The sequence below is a fragment of the Peromyscus leucopus genome, chromosome 15 (assembly GCF_004664715.2).
Source record: "Peromyscus leucopus breed LL Stock chromosome 15, UCI_PerLeu_2.1, whole genome shotgun sequence".
NCBI classification, from domain to species: Eukaryota; Metazoa; Chordata; class Mammalia; order Rodentia; family Cricetidae; genus Peromyscus; species Peromyscus leucopus.
In genome coordinates this window covers 2,952,627-2,970,991 of record NC_051076.1, presented here as the reverse complement: position 1 = coordinate 2,970,991, position 18,365 = coordinate 2,952,627, and the positions used below count along the sequence as shown (strand labels likewise).

The following is an 18,365-nucleotide window of genomic DNA, read 5'->3' as shown; positions in this document are numbered from 1 at the left end:
TTTCAATTGAATTTCTTTCTCATCATTTAAAAGATAGATGAGTAGGCATTTATGAGTGACATTTATTACTGTATTTCTGAGGCTGCTTAAATCTAATTTTAGACATTTTCTCTTGCCTCTTTTCATAAAGTGTAACAGAAGGAAACAGTATTCATGCTTTCAGGAATGAACCTGTGAATATGAAACTAGTTCATAACTGCTCCCCATTATGTATTTAAGAGCACTTGCTCTGTCTCAGGACCTTATGTGTTTATTCTTTCCCACAGCCTCCCTATTGATGTGACAATGGCAGTGTTTGCTGTGGGGGCCCAGAACACAGAAGGCTGGGATTTTCTTTATAGTAAATATCAGTCGTCTTTGTCTAGTACGGAGAAAAGCCAAATTGAATTTGCCCTCTGCACAAGCCAAGACCCGGAAAAGCTTCAGTGGTGAGTCCATGTGGCCAAGGGAAACTGAATAAAAGAGATCATTTTGGCTCTTGTTCTTGCTCTATTACCCATGAATTATTTATTTTGCTGGAAACGCTGTGTAAGTGGGCACACATCTACTAAGGATGCCAAGTAATTAGAACCAAGTTTTGGGAAAATATTTAAGGAAGTGTGTATTGTTTGTCTTTACAGCAATAACATATTTGAAATATTTAGGGATACTTGTAGAAAGTGTTTTGAGGAAATGAGATGCTATATAGGTCTTTTAACACTATATAAATGTTATTAAACACTATATAAATGTTAGCTCTTAATCATGTTGCTATAGTGGATTTATCAAGACTCTACCAGTTTACCTTTTAGGATTTTATTATTGGCAAACAGATTTTTTTCTTTTAGAAAAGTTATTTTATTGAACATTTTTGTTACTCTTCAATCACTTAGTTACTAACATTTCTTTTAATCATTATAGGCTTCTAGACCAAAGTTTTAAGGGAGAGATAATAAAAACCCAGGAATTTCCACATATTCTCATACTCATTGGCAGAAACCCAGTGGGTTATCCATTGGCCTGGAAGTTTCTGAGGGAAAACTGGAATAAACTTGTACAAAAGTAAGTAGTGCCAAAAATTGTGGTAGGACTGCGTGCATTCTTTCATCTCCTTCCTCCCATGTGTGCTTAACCTTTGCTATTTATATGAAGGAGTATCTTAGGTTGAAGATAACTTTTCAAATTAAAATATCCCTATGTGATTTACAACATGAGTCCATGCATCTGGATAGTAATGCTTCCCACCCCATCTGTTTCTTCTGGTACTCTTGGGCTTCCTGAAGCCTCCCTCCTTCAAAGTCAGTGTAGCTTTCCCCTAACTCTTACAGCGTGCCTAGAGCTGTCATTTCCTTTATGTTCTTGATCTTGGTATAGATTACATTTTACAAATAGATTGTTTAAATGCTATAGGATATACAAGACACTTAAAGTGTAAATTGAATGGACACCTTTTGTCATTTTCTAGGTTTGAACTTGGCTCACCGACCATAGCGCACATGGTAACAGGAACAACAGACCAGTTTTCTACCAGAGCTCGCCTTGAAGAGGTAAAGGGGCATGTGTGTGAAAAATTCTTTCTTTTGAACTTAAGTGTCAGTTAGCTATTAGAAAAAAGCAGGAACAAGAGGTTTTGTATTCTGAGAATGAATCTTGTCATTTGATGCAATTTTTGAGTTCCAGTGTGTATGCATCTCATGAGACAAGCTTTGCTCTGCAATTAAAAACTTGGACTTTGCCAGGTGTTACAGCAAATGCTTCTAATCCAAGCACTCTAGAGGCAGCAGCAGGCTGTGAGTTAAAGCCAGCCTGGTCTACAAAGCAAATTCCAGTTTAGTCAGGAGTATATAGTGACACCTTGTCTCAAAGCAAAATAAAAAAAAAACAAAAACCTTCAGCTTAAAAAGAAAATGACTCAACACAATTGGCCCTCACTTAAAGAAGTTAAAAGTGAATCCTAGAGGTGCAGATGGACAATATTCTGACCACCTATTGTGGAAGAGGCAGAGAGGGTCCAGGTGTTTCTGGATCCAAAGTCATGTTTCTCTTCTCACTTATAGTATCATATACTTCTCAAAAGAATTTTAGGCCAGCAGTGGTGGCACACGCCTTTAATCCCAGCACTCAGGAGGCATAGGCAGGCGGATCTCTGTGAGTTCAAGGCCAGCCTGCTCTCCAAAGCGAGTTCCAGGAAAGGCGCAAAGCTACATAGAGAAACCCTGTCTTGAAAAACCAAAAAAAAAAAAAAAAAGAATTTTAGGCATCTACAAGGTCCATCTGTAAAATAAATATGAAAGAATAAAAAGCTGCATAGAAGATAGGCGATAACTATATGAAGATACTTATTGCAATGACATTTGACAATTATCACAGAGCTTCCTAGTGGTCAGGCAAAAATAAGAAATTTATATGAAACTGTCTAGTCAGAGGGACTAACAGACATATAAATTCTACAAAAGGGGACTTTCTTCCACCCTTCTAAGCAGCGAGGCACATCTGAATTGGGTACTCCGCTGAATCTGTGTGACAGAAGACACAATCTGGGGTCAAGGGGAAGTGTTAAAAGCTGGCTTTGCTAGAGCTTGTGTAGAAGTCCACATTTCAGTCATGACACCACAATGGGCTCAAGGATAAATGAAATGTTTTAGATAATAAGTGAAGTGAAATGATTGATGTCTTATTAAGTTGTTGAGTGTCCAACGTAATGAGGAATCAATCTTGTGTCCTGCAGCAGTAGACTGAGCTGAAGCATAGGGTGGGGCAGAGAGAAGGGAATGTCTCCTCTCTCCCCCAGCCACCGGACTTTTAGTAATTTTAGAACAACTCTGCATCATTACTCACTGGAACTTGATCTTTCTAAAAGTCACTCTTTCTCCACCTGCTATTGGTAAACTTATAACATGGTGTTATGATATGGGTTTTTGAGGACTTAGCTGTCTGGAATTCATAATTAATAAAACATCTTGTACTATACTTCCTCCTTGACTTCAAAAAAATGGATAAGTGCTGTGAAAATTTATGGGTTGTGGAAGATGACAGGAAATAGTACTATTTTCAGTGCCTTGACAAAGGCAGCTTGTCCATCATATGAGCTTAAGGGTTCAGATACCCAGGGATGCAACAAGAAAAAAGATATATTTTGAGGAGAGAGTGGTGCAGTCTCTTATTTCTCCAGAACTGTGGGTAACTCTATGTAGATTTAATCTGGAGGGAATAAAGCAGGAATTGTGGATTGGAGTAAAAATATTGGCAAGGTTTGGGATCTTACCACCATAACTTACTGAGAGTCCCATTTCTTTATAGTGTTGGCAGTAATAAAGGACAGGCTCCAGAAAATGACTGCACTTATGTCATTGACAATGTTTTACTTGGCAAAGAAGATACTCTGTACATTGTGCTTTTCAGATATATTGAAAAACTTAAGTCTTTATCTGTGTATATGTAACAGAATGCATATTAAATAGACACACTCTTAACCCTTAATTATGAAATGGTAAACAGTAAAGCCTTTTAAAGTCTGGCAACTGTGAATAAATAAAAGAGCTACAGAATAAAGAACCTGACATCATGTGGCATGAGCTCATTTTGTGTAGCTCAAAGTTAAGTTACACATAATCATATCCAGACCCCTTGGACTTCCTTCTACATGGCGTTCTGGCTCTACTTTTCTTTTAACTGGCTTTAAATAACCATTTGCTTAATGTAACAAAACTAATGTTTTAAAATTCACCTTTTCTTCCCAAGGTAAAAGAATTCTTCATGTCCTTGAAAGAAAATGGTTCTCAGCTCCGTTGTGTTCAACAAACCATTGAGACCATTGAGGAAAACATACGATGGATGGATAAGAATTTTGAAAAAATCAGACTATGGCTGCAAAAACAAAAGCTGGAAATATAACAGTTTGTTTCTTACCAAGTTCCTGTGATTTATAATCAACAAAATTTTGTTCAATTTGAGTATTTTCAAACTAAAGATAGTTGTTTTGGCTCCCACTGAAGATATTTTCTTATTTCATTTCACTTGACCATGTCTGAGAAAAGTTTGTCTTCAGTGTCTGTTGCGGCATGGGTCTGGCCGACAGTTACGGCCCTGCAGTGTAAGCCCAAGTGCCCAGTTCCTTGCCACAGAGAAGCCAAGGGGCTTCTTCTCATTTCATACTTCAGCCCTGCAGCTCGCAAACCCCTGTGCCTCCTGTGCCGGACACTCATCCATGTCTCTTCAAGACCATGGCTAGTGAGACACGTGTGTAGCAAATGCTTGGATCGTTAGCCACACTGGAAAACGGCTGTGCAGCAGCCTTCCTGTTGCTCACTCTAAGTCTCCTGTCCATCCTGTCTTGCTGGCTTCATGTATGGGTGCTGCCTTGCAGGGTCCAGTTAACCAGGCATCTTTGCCCTCTGGGTTTTTACTGATAGATGATTCTAAGACTCTGGACAGAATGGGTAGAGGCATTTATTTCCCTGTGTTTATGTCTGGCAGGTTTTCACAAGTCTTCCTCCTGAGAGATAGTCTTCTTTTCCACACAGTCCTTTTCTATTTCTTGTCTCTAGTAACTGCTCCTCATCCATTCAGGGCAAGGGACAATCGTGGGAACCTGGTGATACCAGTCGTGGCAATACTGGTCATTTTTACATACTCTACTTAAACCTTTATAAAAAAATGTGCAGCTAGAACCCTCCTCAGATAAGTATAAATATGATAGCCACCTACTTCCTTTGGAAACTCACTCCTAAAAAAATTGAGTGCATTCAATTCTGTATCAGAAATACCCTTCATTTTAAGATACACTGGAGAATCACTGATCCTACAGTAGGGAGTTGTGTTTTAAATTCCTGAATGACTCATATTGGCACTTATTGCAAATATATTATTGAAGACTCAGTAATAAAGGATAATATGAACAGTGCACTTACATTAGTACAAGGAAAGAATGCTTTAAGTCTTACATAAGAATTTTTAGATGAATGGCATGTATTTCAGGATAAATGAATATGACTGATAAGAACAATGTCAAAATAAAGTGCTGTAATATACTATGGAATAGAGATACTGTGGGGCTGGGGACTCAATTATCATATTTTCATTGCTCTAAAAAAATACCTTAAATAGCTCAAACGAAAGATTTTTGGCTCAGTGCTTTTAGTCTGTGGTTTGCTGGATCTCTTGTTAACTGGCCTATGGTGAGACATTATGGCAACCATAACAGTTGCCAGGGAAGAATGCTTACCTAATAGTGGCCAGAAAATAGAAGAGCCAGAGAGTAGTCTGGGGACACAGTGTACTTTGTCACAGCATACTCCCACAGACTGGACCTACTTCCTCCAACTATCATCTACCTCCTAATAGCCCATTCAAGTATGAAGTCATAAATGCACTGGTGACTGCAAATAGATTAACCCACAAAGAGCTGAGCCCTCATGATCCATTCCTCTCTTTTACTATTGCCACCAACTGGGAGCCAAAACTTCAACCTGGGAGCCTGCTGGAGGGATACTTCATATCAAAACTACAACGAATGTGTTTACAATTCTATTTTTTATAGTGACTCCATGTGATGGCTTGAGAATAAAATAAAAATAAATCATTTGTAATTTTTTCCACAGACTACATCTAAAAAAGAACACATAGCCAAGATTTTCATGTAAAATATTTTCCTTTAATTGCATTTTATATCTTGATTAATGAAACACAAATACTGATTTTTGCTTTGGTCACTTACACTTTTGGAAAATCCCATTTTCTAAACAGATAAAATATTATATGTGCAGCAACTTTTTGGTAATAAAATCCATCTGTTCTAAGGAGATAGCTGCAATTGTTTTCTCTTGACTAAATGGATTTAAAAAGTAAAAGGCAAAAAAGAATGAAAAGGACTTCTTTAGTTCCATGACTTATGCAAGTCACTGTGAATTGAGCATTTGCTCAAGTCTTGAGGATATTCCCAATTAAGAAAAGTATTATTGGTACCTTAAGTGTATGTATAATTTTATAGGCACTCTTAAATTTATGTATTTTGTTAAATCATTTGAAAATATTCCTATATGTGTATGGATGATTATATACTACAGCCATCGCCTTGGAGGTATATTTGTCAATGTCAAAGGTTTCAACATGTTTTTAGAAACCAAAAGAGCAAACACCTATATTGCCCAGATCCAAGTATCAGACACCAATGGGTTCAAATCTCTCAGGGAGTATATTCTTTTCTTGTCAGTGCCTTGAAAACAGAACAGTACCACCCTTTTTATGAGACTGGGAATTCAACACTTTTGTAGGTAGAATTTGACATCTAAAAGGTGCATGGATGAAAGTACTTTTGGATGCAGTTAACAAGTATCATGTTCATTATGAGTGTTATTACTTTTGCTTAGTCTTACCTGCCCCCAGGAATCACTGGTGATGTTAGTTATGTTTAGTAAAGTTAATTAAAATCCTAATAAAATCTTTGCATTGATGGCAAAGAAGGCTGTGGTCTCTGGAAACAAGAAAATTAAAGTCTGGTTTATATATACCTGACATTTTTTCCAGCATTCAATGCCAGGAACTATAGATGGAATTGTTTATCAAAATTCCATCAATAATACCAGTGCAGTGCTCAGAAAAATCTGAGATACCATTCAAAGATACTAGAATATCTTAACCTGCTATGATATAGAAGCAGATTTTAAATTTTAGTATATACATATATATATACTGCATGTATGTGTGTATGTGTGTTATTTTAAGGAAATTAATTTTTGTGTTTGGTAAATTTGACTTCCATAAAACCACATATAGACAGTGGGGCAAATGATTCTAAGCAAATGATTGCAATCTGGGGCTCATGCAGACAGTGGAAACCATAGTTTAATATTATGGTAAACCAGTATAGTTTAAGCCACATGAATATTCTAAGAATTCCAACTTCAGTGCTGAAACTTGCTGTGCAGTGACATCACTAGCCTGTGCTTTGCTCTTCTGCTGACTTAGTTCAAGTCTCAGTGTGACCTCTCTGGCCATGAGTAGAAGTCCTCATTCCTAGTAAAGGAGAAATCAGGTACAAAAGGAGACTAGTGCTCCCTGGTTTGCCCAGGTTATCTATCAATTTATTACTAGCAGCCCCAAAGGAGTTATGTGCCCAATGTATAATATTTTATACTTGACTTATCAACATTAACCCAAAGATACATCAAATACAGTTCAAAAGCCGAAAGGAAAAGAGGTAATAAGAAATCAGAATACTGACAAAAGATGAGAGCATTATTTTTCAAATGCTAAAAACATCAAGTGCAAACCAAAACTACTAATGAGATTTATAGGCACTGTATGTATAATGTGCAAAAGTTTGCAAAGGTTTTCTGGGTTTTTTTTTTTTTTTTTTTTTTTTTGTTTGTTTTTGGTGGTTTAAGAAACTATGAAATATATTTCTTACAAATATAAAGTTTCCTTCTCCCACCTAAAGGCAATTTAAAATCTTTGAAGTTTATCCATACTCAATACAGTAACACAGGTAAACCAGACAAATTCATTTTCTTTTTGGAAAAGAATAACAAACCAATGTTTAAGATGTCAAAAGACGTAACAAATATCACTGTCTAGAAGCCACCCAGAAAAGTTGTCACCAAAGCCGTTGTTCTTCAAAAGTCACCATCCACCAGCTGAAGAATTTCTATTCAGATACCCTGAAAATACAAGTATATATGAATGGGTTATTAATATAAAATCATCACTTAACTGAGAAAAAATGGAGTAGTTCTAGTTGGTATATTTCTACAGGAAATGAAATGGATCATGGTAAAAGAGCTGGGCCTGATTTTATCCATATTTTTCTTTTGAAAAATTCCTACTTTAAAATTTCATTTAGATGTGTATGCCACACTGTGCGCATGGGAGTCAGGGGGTAACTTTTGTGGACCTACCAGGTGCATCAACAAGGGAACTTGGGTGGTTAGGCTTGGTGCCAAGCATCTTTACCTGCTGAGTCACCATGCCAGCCCCATTTCAATTTTTTTTAGGCTTTGTTGAGCAAGCAGTTTCATTTTATGACTTGTAGGAAGGCCAGAGCCCATATATTGAAGGATAGGTCAGAATCAATCATTGTTCTTTCCAAAATTGAGACAAATAAACAAGGTTAAAAAGTTTAAACTGTCTCTATTTCCAAACTCTATCATTTCCACCACTCAGTATGATTGGTATTTCAGATACCAATCAATGCCATTTTGCTACTAATTGTAATATGTTAATTTGCTTTGCAAGAAAAACCTGTACAAAAACATCTGGTTTTCAAAGATTCCACTAGCTTCTAATGTATGATTTTCTTTAAAAATCTTAAAAGTACGGCGTGTGGACGCCTTAATAATCAAGACAGATCGTGTGAGTACCAGCTGGCTAGTAAAGAAGCTGTTTTCTGAGTATTGTTTTGTTTGTTTTATTTTTTGTTTTCCAAGACAGGGTTTCTCTGCGTAGCCATGGCTGTCCTGGAACTCACTCTGTAGACCAGGCTGGCCTTGAATTTACAGAGATCCACCTGCCTCTGCCTCCTGAGTGCTGGGATTAAAGGTGTGTGCAATCACCACTCAGCTCCTTAAAGAGTTCTTCATCATATAATTCTTTTTTAAATTCTAGTAACACGATAATCCCTTTAGTGCTTTTTTGGAGAATGGAATGCTTTGAACTTTGCAACTTGTGTTTCCTGAAAGTAGTCCACAAGTATAAAGTACTCAAGAGATAAACCTCATGTCTCTCCCCATAATGCAGGTTGCCAGAAGGGACAGTTATTGCTATCTACCGTGAAATCTCAACTTACCAAATGTTTAGCTTTCCTTTTCGTCAGCCTTTGGATTGGACACTTCTGTCTTCTAAGGGGGAAGCAAAGCTAGAGTCAGTGCTTTCATTTCTAAATCAGTGCTCAACCCTGCTTCACCAGGAAAGTTTAATGAGAAAATGGGCTCCTAGGGACTAAACAAACAGAAGATAAAGGGGGTGGGGTGAGAGGTGAGGGAATAAAAGAGCCTAGTCTATGCTTTTCTTCATCTGACACAGCCTGTCCTTTCACTCTATTTTTAAGTTATAAGCTATAAGTAGTCTTAACTAACCCTAAATTTTCCACTTTAAACTTATGTTTTTATTGGCCACTATAAGAAAACTTTAAAATGCATAAGTGTTTCTGGAACTAAAAGGTCAGCATCTCACCATCCCACAATGACCCCATCCTCTTCTGCACTGGGAAGGGGCCAACTGACTCATTTCCACTGTGTGGAGCCATTACAATTTCTATTTTCTGTAAATGGGTTGATCAGGCCCCTTTATAATTATAATTAAATGATAAGGGATTAATAATTTAACCTATTTGAGAAACAATGTTCTTGCATCCTGTGATAAAATCAATTACATGAAGATTTCATTAGCTTGTTCTTTTTTTTTTTTTGGTTTTTTCGAGACAGGGTTTCTCTGTGTAGCTTTGTGCCTTTTCCTGGAACTCACTTGGTAGCCCAGGCTGGCCTCGAACTCACAGAGATCCACCTGGCTCTGCCTCCCGAGTGCTGGGATTAAAGGCGTGCGCCACCACCGCCCGGCATCATTAGCTTGTTCTTAAGAAGTACTGATTCAATCAATGAAAAAAGAGGCCATGAATTTGAAAAAGAGCAAGGAGGGATAATATATCAGAGTTTGGAGTAAGGAAAGAGAAGGGGGAAATCATTTAATTATATTATAATCTCAAAGAGAAAAGAAAAAAAAACCAAAGTGTTGATGCAACTAGACCATGAAGGTCTAGTTTAATTTCTCCTGGTCAGAGGATTGTAGTTAAAGTTATACATGAAATTGGAAGGAACGTAAAAATTCTCTGAGTCAATATCCATTCCTGACTCCAGCTTGTGGGATTTTAGTGATAGGAAGTGTCCAACTATTGTGCTACATATGCCCAGTTTTCAACACTTAGTTTGAACCTGTAACTTCCACCCATTGGTTTTCATTCTACTTTGCACAACATGGAAAGTTATGTACTGCTACATGAATTGGATATTGAATGCCCCTCAAAGAGCCATGAGTAAAATTCTTGGCCTCAGGCAGGAACTACCAGGGGTGTTATAGACTTTTACAAGGCAAGGCCTTATCTGATGTCCTTAGGCCATTGGTGGTGTGCCCTAATCTCTCTCAGAGTTGTGGTACCCCATTCTCTTCTGTGTTTCCTGACTTAAGAGGTGAGCAGTTTGCCCCCCAACAGACTCCTGTTATAAAGCACTGCCCCAGCCAGGGGAACCAAGCAATAGGACAATCGATCATAAGATGGAGCCCTAAATTGATCAGAATCAATCTTTTCTCCTTGTAACTTAATTATCTCAAGTATAAGTGACATAATACTGGTCATTATATGAGTTGTCTCATTATTTACTAATCTCCCTCACAAAAACTGTGCAACTAATCCATTGGACTGTGAAAACTCTAATATCTTTCCTAACTTTACAAATTACCTTCTGTCCTAGTTAGAATTTTGTCAATTTAACATTGCCTAGAGGCACTGGGATTGGAAGGGATTCTCAGTTAAGAGATTGTTCAGTTCAGCCTGGTCTGTGGGCATGTCTGTGTAAGACTGTCTTGACTGGTAATTGATGTAAGAGGGCTGAGCCCACTGTGAGCGACATTAGTCCCTGGGCAAGTGGGCCTGGCTTATATAAGAAAACTGGCTCAGCATGGGTCTGTGAGAGAGCTAGCAAGCAGCATTATTTCCATGGTTTCTCAATGATTGAATGTGATCTGAAGTGTGAGCCAAATAAACCCTTTCCTCCAGTAAGGTACTTTTAGTCAGAGTGTTTTATTATTGCATCAGAAGTCAAACTAGAATAAATTCCCTGTTCTAAAATCTATGTAAGCCACATGCTCTGGTGGTACTGTAATAAAAGCAAGAACCACATGCCACTTGAATTGTGTGAATGACACATTTATATTTTCAAAGCACCGGTTACTTTAAAACATTATATATGCACATGTGTTCCTATCTTTAAAGCTTCAACTTAAATAGCTTTTAAAAACTTTTTTTTTTTTAATTTTATGTGTACTGGTATTTTGCCTACATGTATATCTGTGCACCACGTGTATGCTTTGTGCCCCAAAGGCTGGAAGAGGGCATTCTATCACCTGGAACAGGAGTTCCAGATGGTTGTAAGCCACATGTGGGTGTTGGGAACCAAATCCAGATCCCCGAAAGAGCAGTCAGTACTTTTAACAGCTCAGCCATTGCTCCAGCCCCCACGAGATGTATTTTATTTATTTATTTATTTATTTATTTATTTATTTATTTATATACATATGTATTTATTTATTTTAGTAAAGCATGCAAGGAGGTAGCTATTGCTTAAAAGACTTTAGCTCTAAATAGCTTACAATAACAAACTAAATCACTAACAAGTAAATCTTACTTCCTTGCAATTGTTAAACTAATACTGATATGTTTATGGCCATGTTTACCTTGGAGGAATCCTTTGTTTTCACTCCATTCTTGGGTGCTTTGGAACTTGAACCCATCTTCTTGCTCTTCTCCTATAGCAATGGAAATGTAATGAGGCTAGTATCATCATCAATCCATGGAGACATTGGTCATCAGATGAATCCAGACTACTCTTGTTAAACAGCCTGCACATTCCCAATTTAACTGAATAAAAATGGGTAGCTTGGTACTGATTTTTAAAATAATAGTGAATATACTCATATTTTAGTCTGTACATATGTTTTGCTCCCATTAGTTAATAAAGCTGGTTTGGTCTATGGCAAGGCAGGATAGAGGAAGGTAGGAAATAGAAGCAGAAATACATGAGAAAAAGGGCAGAGTTGGGGAGATGCCAGCAAGTCACCCAATATGCAAGATGTGAAAGTATTGGTAAGCCACTGGCTACATGGTGATACATAGAATAATAGAAATGGGTTAATTTAAGATATAAGAGCTAGTTAGCAATAAGCCTGAGCTACTGGCCGAGCATTTATAAATAATATTAGCCTCCAACTCAATTATTTAAGAAGTGGCTGCTGCGTATTTGAGAACAGGCAGGCAGGAGAGAAACTTCCACCTACAAAAGGCTACAAGTAAGAAAACTGTGGTTCACACTGGTGTTTAATACATCTCATCATGTCATGTGAACCCCAAATATATACCTACAATTTTATTTTAGAAAAACAGAGGTTAAAAAAAAATTCAGAGCTTTTCTTTACTTGGGCTGACTTTTATGTGCCATGGAGGAAAGCAAAAACCAAAACCCAAACTCCTGTTTTCAGCGTTAGCAGAGAAATGAATCTAACAATAAGAACTGTTACAAGCTGTCTAGGCTGCATGAAAACAAAAGGAAAGAATGGGTTGGAACCAAGTGGAGAGAAAACAGGAGAGGAGGGAAAAGTAATGGGAAAATAAAGTGAGACAAGAGAATAAAGAGGAAAGGAGACAGAAACATCAAGTAAGCATTTCTAGAAGAAAGAAGCAGGAGGCTGAAGGAGTCTGTCAATTAAATCACTTGGTATGGAGGGTATGATCATGTGTTGTGTTTAAAAGCAGCTAAAACAACAGCAAACAGACTGCAACATCCACCCTTTTATGTGATTTCAGACATGTGCTATATAGGTTAAGTGAACCTCAACTGCTGAATTACACATTTGTTTTCATTTATTTTACTAACATATTAATGGAACAAAACAATGGGTTTAGTTTTTTTATTCAATTCAAATTACATGTTTTGAGCACGTATTAAATATTAGCACTCTGCTAATCTGAGCACAGAAATCAAAGATCCAACTATAGATGCAGTACCCAGCTCAATGGGAAATAGGTAGCTGGTGACAGGTGACCACATGAAGGGAGACTGTGCAAAGGCTGCCAGGATGGCCTAAGAGGAGACAAAAACCAGAAATGGCCCTGCAGAGCCTGAGTCAGCCAGCTGCACCAAGAGGGACAGGAGGAAATTCCAAAGAACAAATGAGTGGAAGACAGTCTAGGGGGTCAAAGACTGTCATGAAAAATGAGCACAGACAGACTTACTGTCACTCACAAAACCATGTAGCAAACAAAAATGATGGCTTTGGAAGCTTTAGGCCACAGGCAGAAACTTGATGGAATTCTGTTAAATTATGTGTAATAAACGAAGCATGAGAACAATTTTGTAAAAATTGACAAAGACAAGGAAATATGACAATAATGCTGTGGGCAGTAGAATTGTAACTTTCCTTTAAGGTTCTCTATAACATTATTCTATTCATTCTACACTGTAAAAATTGTATAGATGTATACATACATGCTCATGTGTATTTCAAAGAAATAAGTATGAAAAAGCAGAGTACCTTTGCTGTATTCTGTGAGGTCTCTGTAGTTGAGGGGCAGCTATTCAAATCTTCTGAGAGGGCATCAATGGGGTCCTGGTCATGATCAGGCTTCTAAGATGTTAGTAGAAACACAAGGGGATTGCCATAGAGCAACATCTCACATACTTAACAGTAAAATATGTTTAAGAAGAAAAGCTCACTGGCATTTATTTTCCTAAAAATACTAAACTATGTAAAGGAGACACAAAGCATGAAAACCTGAGCATTCAGTCTCATGTATCCTGAGCCAACCTCAAATTCACTATGTAACCATGAACCTGGTATTTTTCTGTTTCCCTTACCAAGTGTTGGGATTATAGGCATGTAACACGATGCTTGGTTCATTTTATACTCTTTACTACAAGTTTTCTTATTCAGAAATCTGGTGCTATTTTTAAGAGACTCTTGCAAGAAATAAATTAGAGTTAGTAATATATAGGCTTATCTGCACACATTGACACAGGACAAAAATACTTAACAAATTTTAGTTTCTTTAAAATTTAAAAGAAGACTACATCTATACTAAAAAGAATGAAAGTATATATCATAGTATTTACCTTTGATTTCTTTGTAGGTGGCTTCTCTGGTTTGCCCTTAAAAACAAGTTAGACTTTCGTTTAACCACATTATCTCTGTATAGGCTCACTCAGTTCAAAGACAGTATTTTTAGAATATATTATTCAAGGACTATACAGAATTGATAAACTTGGCACCTAACCCAGATCTTCATTTTCACAGGCATTTCAATAGTAACAGGGGTACAAGGATTTGATTCTGGAAGTGACACAGAGACTATGTAGAAATTTTCTGTGACTAGATATTAAGATTTATATCCACTTAAAATATTACCAATGATACTTTGAGTTTTTTATTTTTTTCTTTGTTTGGTTGGTTTGGGTCATACTGGAAATGAGCCTAAAGCCTGGTACATTCCAGGCAAGAGCTCAGTGAGTTACATTCCTAGCCATCTTTTTTTTTTTCCTTTCTTTTTTTTTTTTTTTTTTTTTTTTTTTTTTTTTTGTTTTTGCTTTTGTTACAGTTTGTTGTTGTTTTGTTTTCTAAGTTACCCAGGATTGCCTTGAACTTCCAATGTTTCTTGCTCATCCTTCCAAATAACTGACTATAGGCCTGCACCACCCCTAATGCTCATTGTATTTCAAAAGATCTGAAGATTCTTTTTAGAGAGGAATTACAAGTACCACTAACTTAAAGGATTTTATTCTTCTTAAGGTGAGAACACTAAATGAAACTCCTCCAGTGATGGCAAACAGGATGATATGGCAATATTAACATGGGGGACGGTGAATGATAGTAGGATACAGAATTGCCAGGAACACTTAGTGTAAGCAAAACAAAGGACTCCTATTTCAGCACGCACTGAGGCCCCACCAAAGGCTTCTGAGCATACAGATGGAACTTGGACTCCGTTGCTCCATTTGTGAGCAGGACTGGGAAGGATGATTTGTCCATCCCCAAACAGAAAGGGAAAGCAGTCAGATGGGTTTAAGAAAAAGAAAATCTAGGGACTCTGTGATGGGGAAATAGACCAGTGACTGCAGAGAGGCTTTGTCTGCCCTCAGGCTCTGCGGTACTGTAGGAGGGAGGCCAGGCTGGGACGGCAGTCTTGTTTATTTGTCCTCTAAGTTTTTCCACCACTGCCCCTCCTCTGGTCTCTTTATATACAGACTGCTTCCTTTGACATCTCATTCCTTCAGTCCTTTTTGGAGACTTTTCTTGAAAAATTAATTTTTAACTATATATTTTTTGGAATCATTATTAAGAACCAGTAAGCATTACTCAACAGTGTTTTCACAGCAGGGCTCAGAACATGAGTATCTAATAAGACCATCTCAAGAAGATATAGCAGAGGGGTAGACAGCCTGCTTGTCACCTCTGGAGGGCCATGAAAAGGACTGTCATGATGTGCTTTTATGCACTGTAAGAATGCAGGGTCCATTCACTTCCAGTGAAGTTAGAGCAGTGGCCTAATCTATACTGTGTGCCTTAGTTTACCTGCCCATCATTGTCCAGGAGATGCCTATACTCAGGTGGGATAGTGTCATCTCTTTCTCCAAGTTTCTCACGATGTTCTGCTTTAATTTTTTCCTATAAACATTGAAGAGATAAAAGGATGTTCATTTCCTTTCTCACTTACAAAATATAATTCAAGGTGCAGACACTACAGTTATTGTATTCTCCTAAAGCAAAACATAAGAAACAGAGCAACAAAATGGATGGTAAGCAGAGAGTTGCTGAAAAATGTGAATACATATTCTTCTCTATGTCACCCCAGATCTGTGAATTTTCAAATGAAAGGATCAAATAGTTATCCTCAGAAACCTTACTGGTAGCTAAAAGCCCACAGGAATAAAATTTATTTTCCTGATTGAATTTTGCTTTTCATATTAAAAGTCAGGTCCCCATGCCATGGCAGGCAGAGAGATAATATTTCCAGCTCTATTTTAAAGCACTGTAAAGGAGCAAGCCAGGAGAGACTGACCATGCCCATCCTGGTACCACGCCCTGTGAGGTTCCCTGGTCTCTATCACAGATTCTATGGAGGACAGATTAATCTCTGTGCAGCATTACAATTTAGTTTTTAAAATATGAGTTAAGTTAATCTCAATATTCATACAATGATGAGAGAATGACAATGACAATGTCTTGTCTTTGGGACATTGTTTCAGATGCTCAGAAAGTTACTTCTCTTTTATTATTTTATTTTTTGTGTGTATGATTTGTGTGTGTGTGCATGTGCATGTGTGTGTGTGTGTGCAGAGGCATGCACAGCATGAATGTAGAGGTTGGAGAACAACCTTGAATGTCATTCCTCCACTTCCACTTTGTTTGATACAGGGTCTGTTGCTTTTCCAATGTTCTTGCCAGACTAGCTGGTCCACAACCTTCCAACAGCTCTCCTGTCTGTGCCGCTGATCTCTGTGTGGGCTGGAACTATGAACACTCACACTACATGACCAAGGATTTGAACTCATGTTGTAAGGCTTGTGTGGCAAGCACTTTAGCCACTGAGCCATCTCCCCAACTCCAGTTATTTCTTGATTCTAAAATATGATCAAGTCAGTGGAAATGGCTTGTTAAATATTGTGTCTTAAATATAAATGTTTTTTATACACATTGAATATAGTGCAGTTAGTTCATTGTGTCCTTCTAGACATACCTCTGCAGAGGAAAGCTTCTTACATACAATTTGAATTCAGATTCAGTTATGCTTGCAAAAGAGATGCAGGAAAACCTGTGCTAAGCATGTGATCTCTGCCACTATGAACACAAAGTGTAGCCACTCAATGAGTATATTCCTTTGGGTAATATGCCCTTGGGTAATGGTCCCAGGTAAGACCAGGAAAAAATATTGGAAGAGAAAAAACTTAAAACATAGCTTTATAATTCAGTCTGGAAACAGGAATGTTTCCTGTAATGCAATCTGCACCACAAATAATCTTTAGTGAGAAAAAAGAAATGCAAACTACACTATTAAACAGGAAAATTAGATGGAATGCTTGAGCTGTTCACCACCTCCAGACAATGCCAGAGAGTGTCTTTCTTTTGTGTGGAGGGTAAGGGACTATCATTTACCTTTACTTTATCATCTACTGGCTTGTTCTCATCTGGGTCAGGCTGTCTTTCCCCAAGACGGTCAGAGAGTTCATCCAAGGCATCACTGAGTTCTTTGTCTCTGTGCTAAAAAAATAAATAATTCTGAATTAGTTACAAGTTAGCCAAACTGTTCATGGAACTCACCCAGCAACCCCATCATTTTAGTATGGACATAGTAAGTAAGTCACAGGGATAGACATCAGAGAACAGATATGCTGATGGTGGAAGAGACAAAGAGCATTGAAAATGTTTGCCTCCCCTAACCAGCTGCCTCATGAAAATACAACCAGGTTAAGGAAGTCTTTTAGTGGAAACATCAGGGGCTGCACACAAATAAGTGACCTAAATCTTACCTAGAGGCTACACACACACACACACACACACACACACACACACACATCACTTTCCTTTTTAATCCACTGATAGAGTCAGATGGGTAGTGAGCAGAATTTTCAGTAGAGCATGAATATGTCTTTGGCTACTCTAAGATCAGATTGGGGGAGGGGTGGACATGACAAAGTATAGCCATAAAACTCAGTGCCATTATGTCCCCATTTCTTGAAGCACACAACTCCACAGAAGTACAGTTGATGTCACTGAGTGAAGAGAGTGTCTCTGACACATTATGTGGGTTCCTAAAAAACTTCAGAGAACTTTGGAACTAGTGGAGATCTCTTTTTTTTTTACCTCCAGGAAGGCCATGAAAGCTAAACTGAAGAAAGCGGTGGAAGGTATTCTAGGGGAAAAAATCCACCAGATCACTGTAGTTCAAGCTAACCAGAACAACATTTCATTTTACATTTGTTTACTGTCCAATTCAGGTAAGGCAATTCACCTCCCAAGCCTGAGTTTTCTCAGCTAGGAAAACTGAGTGATACCTACAAGTCATACTGTTGAGAGGACTATGCACTGACACTCAGTAACAGTAAGTAAATAATGCATCACTATTGATCTTGTTATTGTAGTGAAGTTCTACAAAGCTATTCCAAACTATCTTAACATAATAGGTTCAAAATGTTGGCTGTCTATACCTATGTGAGTTTAGTTTATATCCATACAGATTCAATTTAAAATATGTCTAACGTCTGTATTGTACAAGACACCCTGCTGGGCTGTGTCCTGCAATTACTCTGAAAATGTGCTATCATACTTTATCCAGTCCTATTTGCTGTCCATGGGAATCCTCTGGGTAACACAACAGTATATTTCAGAAGAAACAAGCACAGGGAAGCTAAGCTAACTGCTTAAAATACATTGCTAAAGAATGAATGGAAGCCAGGCGGTGGTGGCGCACGCCTTTAATCCCAGCACTCGGGAGGCAGGCGAATCTCTGTGAGTTCGAGGCCAGCCTGGACTACCAAGTGAGTCCCAGGAAAGGCGCAAAGCTACACAGAGAAATCCTGTCTCGAAAAACCAAAAAAAAAAAAAAAAAGAATGAATGGAAGCCAGGTCCT

At 37.8% G+C, this 18,365-nt stretch overlaps 2 protein-coding genes across 15 annotated transcripts in view; one reads left to right on the top strand and one right to left on the bottom strand.

The window, feature by feature from the left end:
- The window catches only part of Erap1 (endoplasmic reticulum aminopeptidase 1), a 34,273-nt gene extending 29,261 nt beyond the window's left edge, over nucleotides 1–5,012 (top strand). For all 4 annotated transcript variants that reach the window (XM_028894008.2, XM_028894007.2, XM_028894006.2 and 1 more), the window contains 4 exons: nucleotides 267–428; nucleotides 901–1,041; nucleotides 1,445–1,526; nucleotides 3,721–5,012. In XM_028894008.2, the coding sequence (XP_028749841.1) occupies nucleotides 267–428; nucleotides 901–1,041; nucleotides 1,445–1,526; nucleotides 3,721–3,873 (538 nt within the window). In that variant the 3' untranslated portion in view covers nucleotides 3,874–5,012. The remainder of the gene's footprint in view (nucleotides 1–266; nucleotides 429–900; nucleotides 1,042–1,444; nucleotides 1,527–3,720) is intronic.
- A 2,304-nt stretch (nucleotides 5,013–7,316) lies between these two features.
- Nucleotides 7,317–18,365, bottom strand: part of Cast (calpastatin) — a 101,336-nt gene continuing 90,287 nt past the window's right edge. For all 11 annotated transcript variants that reach the window (XM_037211097.1, XM_028894009.2, XM_028894012.2 and 8 more), the window contains 7 exons: nucleotides 16,891–16,995; nucleotides 15,310–15,402; nucleotides 13,854–13,889; nucleotides 13,276–13,368; nucleotides 11,422–11,493; nucleotides 8,762–8,813; nucleotides 7,317–7,637 (listed from right to left, as the gene is read on the bottom strand). In XM_037211097.1, the coding sequence (XP_037066992.1) occupies nucleotides 8,769–8,813; nucleotides 11,422–11,493; nucleotides 13,276–13,368; nucleotides 13,854–13,889; nucleotides 15,310–15,402; nucleotides 16,891–16,995 (444 nt within the window). In that variant the 3' untranslated portion in view covers nucleotides 7,317–7,637; nucleotides 8,762–8,768. The remainder of the gene's footprint in view (nucleotides 7,638–8,761; nucleotides 8,814–11,421; nucleotides 11,494–13,275; nucleotides 13,369–13,853; nucleotides 13,890–15,309; nucleotides 15,403–16,890; nucleotides 16,996–18,365) is intronic.